Here is a 12536-nt window from a genome sequence, read left to right on the forward strand (position 1 = left end):
AGCCTTCTTTGCAGACCTGACCCTCCATCTTTCCCGAGTTCAATGTCAAACTCAAATTAGTTTTTTCTCATTTTTGTGAGGAGCGTAGCTCAGAACTTTAGTTTTGCAAAGACAAACACTAATAAAATGAAGACTGCCAGTAGTTAACAGTAATTATAAGTAGCTTCCAACACTACATTAACTTGGTTGTCTCATATGACAAAAGAAAACCTGCATACCTGTTTTAACCTTGCAAGTTCTTTCAAAGCCCTAGTCCATTGTTGTTTGTAGTGGAGCTTTGACTTGGTAGCTGACTCTAACTTTCTTTCAAGTTCAACCTAAAAGCAATTAAAATCATATCAGCTGAAGCAATAACAGCAGTTACAACCACTGAAAGATGTATATATACAAAGGGTCTGGTTTAAGAGAAGTGTTTATGTAGTGTAACATACAACATCATCTAAAGCTGTTATGTAATGTAACATAAATATTATGGCACATGAACATTTTCTTGTTTAAAATATAGCCTTATTTTTATTGGACAGCCGTCTATACAAAAATGAAAAGATTAGTTTTTACACTAAATCTGCAGATGTAACATTTAAGATTCTCAAATTAGCAACTCCCTCCGCTTTTTTTTTTAAAAGATTATGAACACTAATTTAACAGAAACACTGATGAATAAATCTTGCCTTTAAAAGGTGTGCAGATTTTTTCTTTCCTGCAGCTGATAGAAGATACGTACTACATTCTCTTCTCTGAAATAGATATCTTTCAAACTATTCTTTAAAATCTCTGTATCTAGTGCAAATCTTGATCTTACTATCTAAATAAATTTTTTAAAATGTTACATGTTAAAAATATTAATTGCATTCTGTGCAAAAAAAATTAGTATTAAAAGGCAAATGAAAACATTTATAAAGCACACAGAACACAGTAAACCGAAAAATGAAGTATTTTTAATTAACAACTAAGGTAGCGACATTTTCTTCTATCAGACAAAAATTATTTACCATTAATATAGTGAACATCTTAAAGCAATGATTTTTTTTTAATCTAAGAAAAATAGGGAATCTAAAAATATTTCAGCTAAGACTTCAAGAAGTCTGTGGAGAAACAAACATTTTGAATCATTTGCTTGCATTATTAGAAGTTATTGAAGCATTCAGTAACATGCTGACTGGCCATATAACTGTGCGGGCATTTTGTGTCAAGAAGACCAGACCAATTCTTTTCAGCTTATTAGGTCAACAATTTGCCTCAAACATCAGTATAATTCTGAGCATAAAATGCCTGTATCTGTGGTTTTAATTAAGCAAAATATCCTCTACTGAAGGCATTTACGGTTCTATGAAATCAAATTATGACAGGGATTCCATTCCACACAATCTCTTTTCAGAAATACTTCATAAAAAAAACCAATGTACATAATACCAGTCTAAATAAATCCCCACATGAAAACCTTAATCTTTATTTAGTTTTATAAACAGAATGTTCAGAGTCTGTAGCCTAAATCATTATGACAGCAATTTAAATATATAGGTTTTTTCCTGCCTTACCCTCTAACACTGCTGCTTCCTCCATAGAAATAAGACCACTGTTGGCCTTATTTGTGTCTGAATATTTAAAGTCTGAAGAAGTTGTTGAAAAAAGTAAAACAATATGGACAAATCAACCAGTTTATCATGCAAGATCATTCTACATCTCCCTTATCCGTGAATGGGACATTGTGACAGTTTTTAAAGACTAGAAAAATCCAACATACCTTTTCTAAAGTGAGAAGATTTATTTCCGATTGTAGCTGGATTTCTGGTTTGCTACTTTGCTGTTCTTTGTATTGCTGGTACTCCTTCTCCAAAATTTTATGCTTATTTTCTGCTTCATAAAGCTACATTAAAGTTATAAAGATAAAACGCAAGTTAGCAGAAAAACCCATTCACAGACAGAGAATTAGGTTACAGAACTTAAGTTACTCCTTAGTCCCTGGAACAAACATCTTCCTGGCAATTATCTGATATAACACAGACACTGAAAGATACACATTCATAATTAATGATTTCTTGATGATGGCATACAGCAATGTTTTAATAGGAAGAATTTTAAAGAGGATCTTTGCTCAGTACTGGAAAGAAAAAACAGGCTGTCCTCATATACAGAAGATCAAGATTTATAAACATTGCTGTTCACATTTCTAAAACGACTGGCAGAAGAAACTCAAAAACCAAAACTATTTAGATTTACACACATCTTTTAAAGAAAGCCAACAATGTTATCTAATATATGAAGTTTTATTACTTATTCAATTTCACCAACATAACTTGTTTAGGAATGTCTGGAAGAGGAAACAACTAATACTTTGTACAGCCAAACAATGATTTAGAAGAAAGGCTAAAGTAGAAAGACTTGAGTGACTAATGACTTAATACTATGTACCTCTGCCCTCACTGTGTACTTCCACAGTTTCGTGAAAGCATTATGAAGAGAGAGCTTGGCTTTTAATCTGAAAATGGGTAATCTGAAAAACTATTATAAAACACCAATTACTTCACAACAAAGAAACCATGCAAGTGTTTTACAGCTTTTGTTCATTATACCATATTAAAAATACTAAAACTTTCTTATAAGATGTTTTCTAGGAGTAGCTTAAGTTCTTCTTCTGTTAAATATTATTAAACTATAAATGCCTTAACATACCTGATGGAACTGATACAGTCCACCACAGAATATGATCCCAAACGCTGCACTTGTATTTATGTCCAACTAGTTACTGCAAATATTTCCATGAATTGTATGCAACAGTTTAGAATACTGGGTGAAAACACTTCAGAGAATTCATTTCTGTTTCAAAGCCTGCCACTTCTTCTATTTGTACATCAGCATTTTAGGTCTTTGGATCTCTTAACTGGAGCACAATTTTTCTTCCAAAATTTAACTTTCGCCATCTATTATTTTTACAGAATTGATCTAAGAAAGCAAAGATATTTCCTAAGGAGCCATACCAAATGTAGTTCACTGTAGTTACTCTTCACAAATAACCACAATAGCCAACCTTGGCAAAAAATACTATTGTTTGTCCCCTTTCTATGTTTACTGATGCCTTTTTAAAGCACACATACAGACATGATGCTGATGACAAAGACAGCAACCAATTTCTTCAGCTATGAAAAATGCCAGCTCTTCTTAGGACTTCTACAATGCTTCATTTCTTGCTCAGTTCTGAAAACACTTTCAAAAATTGAATTTCTCATGAGATCTCAGGTTGTAGACAGTTAGGGAACTGTACAAATCATACAAATAAAGCACAACTTCCTTATTCAGGAAGAATTATGTTCTTCAAGGTGGGCACATCAAGGATCTTCTCTTGCACATAATGGTGCTTCCGTCCAAACAAGTTAGACATTTCAAGAACTCTACAATTTAAGTGTGAAAACTGTGTATTGACACATCTCCTTACAAGGTAAGGAATAAGCCAGAGCACATTGTTTAGAACTATTATAATTTACTCCAGAACATTCCTTGTTAAAAAAAAAACGAAAACACCCGACCTAAAAACCCACACCCAAAAATGTAAAGAGAGAGTTCCATCAAAACTGGTAGCAACAGAAACTTTCTGCTTGTGGCACATTATAAAGGAAACCATCCTACAGTGAGACTCCAAAAGAAACAGACAAAAACCCACCCCACCTCCAGCAAAGCATGCCAAAATCTTGTCTTGTGCAGAACACCTAGTAATAATTACCTCATATTGAAGCATGAGAGAGAGTCAAGACAGCAGGAACAACACAAACAGTCAGGATGATCAGCTAGAAGGAATGGCTTTCATACAAAGGAAGACAAAACATAGCAGGGCTTGTGTTTGGAAGAGAGACAGTATGATGGACACCTAAGCAATCAGGAATGGTATGTAGCACAGGCACTAAAGGCTTCTTCCTAATTATTAAGCAACAAGCTTAAAACGAACAAAAACAAGTTTTAGAATACGCAACACATAATTAAATCTTAGACCTCGCTTCCACAGGATGTTTCAATGCTAAAAATAGAAATACTTTTTAAAAGGGATCAGACAAGTTAATGAAGAATACTTTCACTAATGGCTAGTAAATATGAAAAGCTGCCTCTGGCAGAGGGTGGATGTAACTCTTGATGGTATTGCTGGATACATCTAAATTATATTTTCTTATTGTCCCATTTCTTATTTTCCTACCCTCAAAATCCAACCACTGCAGCAAGAGAATGCTGAGCTAAGTGGTTCTTTGGTCCAATACCATATGTCCATTTTGAATGGCAAAAATAAAGTGGTTGTCATGGTATTGCACCCTAGCTAAAAAAAGTCAGTGGGAGTCAAAAGTATTAATTCGGAAGATGACTCCTAGGTGGTAGCATTTGGCCGCTTGAGCCTGAAGCACTACTGGCTATCTTGTCTGGAATAGTATAGCACTTGCAGCTGCCCACAACACATCTACAATGCAGAGGTGATCCACTTGTCACTTTGAAGTGGATTGCATTCTGTAGTTTGAAAGAGCTCATCTCAATTCAATGTTTGTTCAGTAGAATAGCCAAGATTGGCACCTTCTAGATTAGCAGCATTTTTTGTATTAGCTGTATTTGAAAAGGTCACTGTACTATGGTTAACATATGTTGACATGAAAAGAAATAGGTTAATATCAGTGTTTAATATTAAACTTAAAAACCCACAAAAAGCCAGCACAATTATTCCTAATACAACAGTATGCCTTTGGCTGATACAGTTCCTCACTTAGTCAAAGCTATTGTGGGATTATCACTATCATATCAGAAATGAAATGCTGATGTAGATAAATTACTTGCTTCTGTACTAAGTACTTTGAAAAACACTTATGCATTACTAAGATTTAATCTACTTAACAAAGTGTTTAATATTATAAATGCTCAAAAAAGCTAGTAATAACTTTCAAGATTTTATAGTATGCTTTAACACTCAAGAAATAATAGCTAGACTAGCCTTTTCATTAGTGCAAATGCTAGCTTACAGGACAAAAGGATGTGGTCTAAATTTTCTTGGTGTAATCAAACTACTGCTTTCAGAATAGAAGATCTCTTCCACAATATCAAGATACTACCCCCCCCCCCCTCAACTCCTGCCCAAGTAAGGCCAACAGAAATACTCTTTTGCAATGGAAGAATAAAACAAACTACATAGCCAAGCTACCTAGATGTTTCTCTAGCTTTTAATTGCTAAGAATTTATTAAGTTACTGAAATGTATACTGCTGTTCAGGTTCTACGTGTAACATATGCTTGTAATTGCAGTTTATTTTCAGTATTTAAAAAAATTATAACCACTTCATAGCAAACTGGCCCTATTACTGAGCAAGACTAACACAGATTTATCCTAGCAAGTAGCTCACCAAACAACAGAAATAAAGTGTTTATTATAAAGTTGCCAGAATGCACTTGCCTCAAAATCATTGCTCAATTTAGTATACTTATTTTAACAAATGCTTATTTAAGTAAGTAAATGATTGAGGCAGAAAATTTAAGTGTGCTTACCTGCTGCTGTAAGCGAAGCTTGTCTTCTTCCACCTGTTTGATTTTTGACCTTTCTAGCTCAACCTGGTGTGCACACTCTGCTCTAGCTCGCCGCACAGAATCCTGTAGCTCCTGCATATTTCGTTCATGCTCTGCTTGCAACTCCTTCTTTACTCTTTGAAGCTTAAAAGTGATACATATTTAAACTAAAAATCTTGCACCTATGGATTAATAGAAGAGTCTTTCTTACAACTGTTACTAATATTCTAACACAAAAAAATTGTTATCCATTTTAGAATTTAAACAACAGAAATTCCACTGTTACCTGTATGTTTGCTATATGCTCTTTTATCGGCTTTCAGTTTAACTAAGGACCTGCAAATTACTAAATTTGGGCTACAAATATACTCTTCCTTGACTATTGTAAAAGTGGAGCTATCCGTATCTCTACTATACTTTATACATGGCATTGCTAAAGGCAAGTTTTATATCCACCTTTCTACTACAAATTAAAAAGATAAACATACCCCTTCACTGCAGAAACAGTGAAGTCACAGCTACAGCCAAGGTGCCTTCACATCAGTAAGACTGCACTCTTCAAACTGAGCATACTGAGAGAATTTCTCATTGGGCTAAACAGGAAAACAGTGCTTGACATAGCTGAACTCTCTAGAAAGATGTTACTGGCCCAGGTAACTGCAAGCTGGATAGAAACCTCTCCAAACAGCCCACATCTCAAAATACATAACTGCTAAATGAACCCTACATAATTTTGTCTAGACAATTTTGGAATCCACTGATCTTTATTATCTCTAAACCCTCAGGTCAGATTATCACTAAATTTAGAGCAAGTGTTGAAACAAACACTTATGAGATTGAAAATAAACATTTTTACTCAGACTGAAACGTATTCAGCCAAACCTAATTACTAGATTTTTTGCACAGATGTCCAAGGTAAAGCTAGACTCTATTTACAAAGTAAACTGCATCTTGAGAGGTACAGAGAGCCTGGAGTACAAAACAGGACACAGGCTCAACCAGCCAGTCACTGTGTTGGAAGCTTTCTTAACCTTGTTCACAAGCACGGGAGGGACTGACATGATAAAAAGATTAATCTGAGCTACAAGAGGAAAAAAGAGAGTTTGTTGGACTGCTGAATCACCACAGCAGTTTACCTATGTAATTGTGAATTTGTTCTGAAGCACAAAAATAGGCAGTTTATTTTTCTCTCTCTTCCATAGTTTTTTTCCTCTCCTCTATATTTTCAATTTTCTTCATGGAAAAAGAAGGAAAGGTGACTGGTAACCAGCATGGCTTCACCAAGGGCAAATTGTGCTTGACAAACCTCGTGGCCTTCTATGATGGAGTTACAGCATCAGTGGACAAAGGAAGAGCAACTGATGTCATCTCCCAGAACTTCTGCAAAGCGTCTGACACTGTCCCGTATGACATCCTGGTGGCCAGATTGGAAAAACATGGATTTGACGGACAGACCACCTGCTGGATAAGGAATTGGATGGATGGTCGCACTCAGAGTTGCGGTCAACAGCTCAATGTCCAAATGGAGAACGGTGGCAAGTGACATTCCTCAGGGATCAGTACTGGGACCAGTGCTATTTAACATCTCTGTTGGCAACATGGACAGTGGGATCGAGTGCACCCGCAGCAGGTTTGCTGACAACACCAGGCTATGTGGTGCGGTCGATGTGCTAGAGAGAAGGGATGCCATCCAGAGAGACCTGGACAGGCTGGAGAGGTGGGCCCATGCCAACCTCAAGAAGTTCAATAAAGCCAAGTGCAAGGTCCTGCACATGGGTCAGGGCAATCCCAAGCACAAATACAGGCTGGGCGGAGAATGGCTTGAGAGCAGCCCTGAGGAGAAAGATTTGGGAGTGTCGGTAGATGAAAAACTGAACATGAACCGGCAGGGCGTGCTCACGGCCCAGAAGGCCAACTGGATCCTGGGCTGCATCAAGAGAAGCATGGCCAGCAGGTCGAGGGAGGTAATTCTGCCCCTCTATCCCCCTCTCGTGAGACCCCACCTGGAGTACTGAGTTCAGGTCTGGGCTCCCCAACACAAGAAGGACACCAAGCTGTTGGTGCAGGTCCAGAAGAGGGCCACAAAGATGGTCAGAGGGCTGGAACACCTCCCCTGTGAGGACAGGCTGAGAGAGTTGGGGTTGTTCAGCCTTGAGAAGAGAAGGCTCCGCGGGGGCCGAATAGCAGCCTTCCCGTAGGCTGGGGGAAGCTGGGAAGGGACTTTTCACAAGGGCATGTAACAACAGAATGAGGGGTAATGGATTTAAACTGGAAGAGGGCAGATTTAGACTAGATATTAGAAAAACTTTACTGTGAGGGTGGTGAGGCACTGGCACAGGTTGCCCAGAGAAGCTATGGATCCCCCATTCCTGGAGGTGTTCAAGGCCAGGCTGGATGAAGCTTTGAGCAATCTGGGCTAGTGGGAGGTGTCCCTGTCTGCGGCAGGGGGGTTGGAACTAGATGATCTCTATGGTCTCTTCCAACCCAAACCATTCTATGATTCTATATGACTATCTCCCCTGGGGTCTTGCACCCCATTTCCTCATCTTGGTGATATTCAGTGAGATCTAGAAACAGTGGTATCTACTTTTTTCTCCTTCATCTTCCTTGGCCCTGTCACTATAAAAAAAATTGAAATAGGAACTCTCTCAATTGCTGGACAACAAAACCTGGAGAATTTCAGTTTCTCCCAGCTCTCCTTGTCACCTTCTCCTATTTCAATGGCTGATCTAGTCATTACTGATTGAACTAAGGCACTGTTGTACACATGTAATGTTCACCTGACAGTACTAAACTTACAAGTGAGATATACTAATATTTTATAAAAGTCTCCACTGACACTCTAATTCTGTGAAGAATAGAAAATGTACAGTTCTGTAATTCTAGAAACCCATTTAAAAGTTCACCAAATTTCCATTTCAGTAAAGAAGTATAGTTGTAACAAAACCTGGCTTATTAGTGCTCCTCTGTGTATCGGTATGAACATGGTTATTTCAGTTCTCATACAGTCACAATTGTCTCTGCACGTAACCACAAACCTTATAGAAATAGCTCAAGTAATTGTTATGTTGAAAGTGACCAAACACTCTTTACCTCTGATTCAGCACTAAAAAGTTGTCGTTCTCGCTTGTCTAGATCTCTCAAGGTTTTCTGAAGTTGTTCTTCCAAAACAGTATATTCTGCTACCTAAAAGAACAAACAAAGGCTTTGTTCTTGCAATAAAAATAACATTTTAGGCAGGTGAAAAATTTACTCTTGCTACAATATAAAATATTGACAGTTTTTGTTTGGAAATTTACATAGAAAAATCTCCATCTCTTAATGAAGACATCACAATGGAGAGCCTTTCTCTCTAATACAGTAAAGGTTAACAGGTTACCAGGCACAGCTGGGCTGTAGAAGTACTTTTTGACCATGTGTCCTGGTTTTGGCTGGGACAGAGTTAATTTTCTTCATAGTAGCTTGTGTGAGGCTGTGTTTTGGATTTTTGCTGAGAAGGCTGGTAACATACCGATGTTTACAGTTGCTGCCACAACAGTCAACTACTTCGCTTCTCTGCTGTGCCAGTGTCTGCAGGTGCAGGAGAAGCTGGGAGGGAGCACAGACCCAATTGCTAGCCAGGATTCAACCTTATGTATAGAATTGAGACCTAAACTGGCCAGTGATATATCCCATATCGTGCAGTTCACGCCCAGCATATAGATGAGGCTCTGTGTGGAAGCATGCTCTCTCTTCAGGTCATCTCTCTTCGGGTCACCCCTCTCTCAAGGTTGTCTCGCTCTCTTGGTCACCTTTCACTCTTGGGCTCTTATGTCCATTCTAGGATTACAGTTTCAGGACTCTCCCTGCTCCAGGATCATTAGCCGGGAACAGGCTGAGCCTTGGTCACTGGCTAGTGAGCAGTTTCACCGTGTACCACTCATTTGTGTATTTGTATATATTACTATTATTACGTTCAAATTTATTGCAGTTTAGTTAAATTGTTCTTATCTCAACCCATTTTTTTCTTTTCCCTTTACCCCTTTAATTCTCTCCCCTCATCCCTGGCAGGGGGGAAGGGGAAGAGTGAGTGAGTGAGTGAGTGCTTGTTGTGTTTTTCTGCTAGCCAAGGTCAAAACCATAATCCCATGCAAGTGAAAGGCAGTTAAAATTTAAAAGCCTCCAAAGAAAGCAAGCTAATCTAAAGGGTTTCTAACAGGTATCCTATGATTATGGGCTACTTTTAATTTTTTGCACTGTTGTAGACTAGATGCATGCATACCAGTAGGTGTGAAGACTAATCATAGACTCTTTGCTCCATGTTATAGTTATGAAATATCTTGTAAAGTTTTATAGTGATATGCAATTCATAATGAGATTTTCAGCAAGTATGAGTTTCCTTACCTTCTTCTTCACTAATGCTTCTCGCTCTCTATCTCTTTTCTTCCATTCTTCTGCAAGTGCTTGCATATGAGCTATTTCCTTCTTTTTAAGCTTTCAAAAGCAAAAAAACCCCAACCAAACAAAAAAACACAATCACAAAAACTCCAACTCAGAAAACCAAGTCAAAATCATTGGAAGTGCAACTTTAAAGGAGAGAGTATTAGCAGAACTAAGCCTTGAAGCAAAATAATTAAAAACTAAGTTTAGTGCACTGACATATATAACTCAAGGTATGATTCTGATAGTGAAAGATGTTTCTTACCCTTACATACAAAATGCAAAGTAAGCCCCAGCTTGAGAAAAATACCCTAACAAATAAACACTAGATTCTTAGTATCTCTTAAAAAAAAAAAAAAAAAAAAAAGTAAAAAAAGCATGTTATTCTAAGAACACCTAGAATGACTTCAACAGCAGAAACACAGCAATGGATTTTGACTGAGAATAAAGAAATGCAGTGTTAGTATTAACACCAGTAACGTCAATCCTGAGTATCTACTGTACTTCATAAACAGTAAGGGGAATATCGTGAGGTGGGTATTCTGTATTTTACTACCTAGCCCCTACTTCAATCAGTTAACAGAAAAGAATTAAACTTCTTCCTCAAAAGTATGGAAGATATTTGTGTACATCTGAAGTTTTCATATTCTATATGAGCAAAATTTAGTTCTTATTTGAGACAGTGCAGTTTAAGAAATAAAGTGAAAGAGTAAAAACCTGATTTTCAAAAATGTCCTCTTGCATTTCCTTCCACATTTCTAACTCCAGTGCTGCTTTGTATTCAAGAGTTTCTCGAGGTTCTGGATGGCTTTCTGTGGTACATTGAGGGTGAGTGTGAGGCACGTGCCGCTGTTGATCAGCACCTACACACTGATATAATAACAGTGAATTTTTAACTGAAAACCCAACTTTTCAAAGAAGTGTTCAAGGAAAAAGGGTAAGATTTATGTAAAATTTACTTGAGAAGACTCTGACACCAGAACTTCTTGCATTTTCACAAGCCCATAGTCTTCCAAAGTGATAGCATACGAAAGCTCTGCTATCCTGTTTCCTGACCTATAAACAGTATTACAATGTTATTTTAAAGAAAACAGTCTTAAAAAAATACAGAAAGTGAATTGTAAGTCAACACACAAAACAGCAAAGTTGAAGTGCTAAAATGTTCCATGTAAGCTCAGAGACACTAAACAGTTGCCTATGTGAGAGTCCAAATGTGACGTCCCATGTAAATTGTTTTAACTTTGGAATCAATTTATACATCTACCATAAACTTTCTGACTTCAACAGATCACTTGTAATTGGGAACCTCTTTAACTAAAACCTTACTACAATCAACACATGCCTGAAACAAGAGAATGATCCCAAACTGCACATGCAGTCTTAAATACCTCTAACAAATACACATATTGAATACAGGTATTGCTGCTGACTTTGTTCTAAGACACTCAATGAATTTCATTAGTCTTGCTTTTTTAAATGTTAATAGTAACTGTCTAGTTATCCACAGTATTAGTCATCACTTAGCATATCATGTGCCAAGCCATTCTTGGATTACTCAAAAACCACATTTCTGGAAGCTTCAGCATACAGAACTAACAACTTTAAATCCATTTACAGGTTAAATAGCTATCTGCTCTTGTTCAGTGAAAAAATGTCTAGACAACAGACATTTTAATAAACTAATTTGAAATTAGCTGCAGTTTCTACTTAATTAGAACAGTTTTTCTCTGTCTCATCTCTAACTGTAGAGAAATTGTAGTAAACAAAGGTAGCATTTCTGCACAAAAAGATACTAGGAGACAATACACACAAATCATGCAACTGAAAGTTATCACTAGTTTAACATGAAAGTACACTGCAGTATAGACCTGTACTTGGTCAGAAACATAACTGTCATTTCAGTTATAACTACTCAACGATGCAAAGGCAATTACACAATCACTTGAAACTTGGAAGCTGCAGAATTAGATATCAAGCAATTTGCAACAGAAGGCTGCAGGAACTAACTATGGCTGTAGTTTTCACAGAAATTATCTTCCAGCAAACATAAAACAACAACACTATTTTTTAAAAGGTGCAATCTTCTACACAGTTATTTGCAAGGGAAAAAAACCCCAACAAACTTTCGTACCTCATAAGTTAACATGAATTACTGCATTAAATTCTTACAACTTTGTATCAGTCACTGATTAAAAAACAAAACAAGAGTCAAGGTAGTGGACTTAAGAAATCTGAGTAATAAAGTAAGTTTAACATACCACTGTAAAAAGAATGTTACACCAAAACCAGCAAAGCTAGAAAGCTATCAGCACAGCAAAATCCAGAGACCTGATTATATTTTGAGAATGCCATCTAGTGGTTAAATTTTGTGCAAAACCATGTTTAATTTTAACAAACTTATTATTGGTGAAAGTGTGAACCCTAATGTACAGTCAGATCATAAAGCAACTTTCCACAGAATCAGGCCATGCTGGCTTTCACACAAAAAAATGTCAGAGATCAATTTTCTATCAGTTTTGGAGGAGGAGGGAGGATACCTTTGTGTCTTTGTGTCAATAGTCTGAAGTTTCGTGTGTGTCAAATATAGCATGT

At 37.0% G+C, this 12536-nt stretch overlaps 1 protein-coding gene across 1 annotated transcript; it reads right to left on the reverse strand.

Annotated features, from left to right (window-relative positions):
- Positions 1 to 218: 218 nt before the first annotated feature.
- Positions 219 to 11000, reverse strand: LOC104465879 (centrosomal protein of 120 kDa-like; the record flags this gene model as incomplete). The annotated part of the gene is made up of 7 exons (XM_010079100.1): positions 219 to 317; positions 1745 to 1867; positions 5508 to 5669; positions 8619 to 8711; positions 9909 to 9998; positions 10662 to 10814; positions 10904 to 11000. Coding segments are annotated over 7 exons (817 nt in total), but the record flags the coding sequence as incomplete, so codon positions are not given.
- Between the last annotated feature and the right edge of the window lie 1536 nt (positions 11001 to 12536).

The sequence above is a fragment of the Pterocles gutturalis genome, unplaced genomic scaffold, assembly GCF_000699245.1.
Source record: "Pterocles gutturalis isolate BGI_N339 unplaced genomic scaffold, ASM69924v1 scaffold35118, whole genome shotgun sequence".
Classification (NCBI taxonomy): Eukaryota; Metazoa; Chordata; class Aves; order Pterocliformes; family Pteroclidae; genus Pterocles; species Pterocles gutturalis.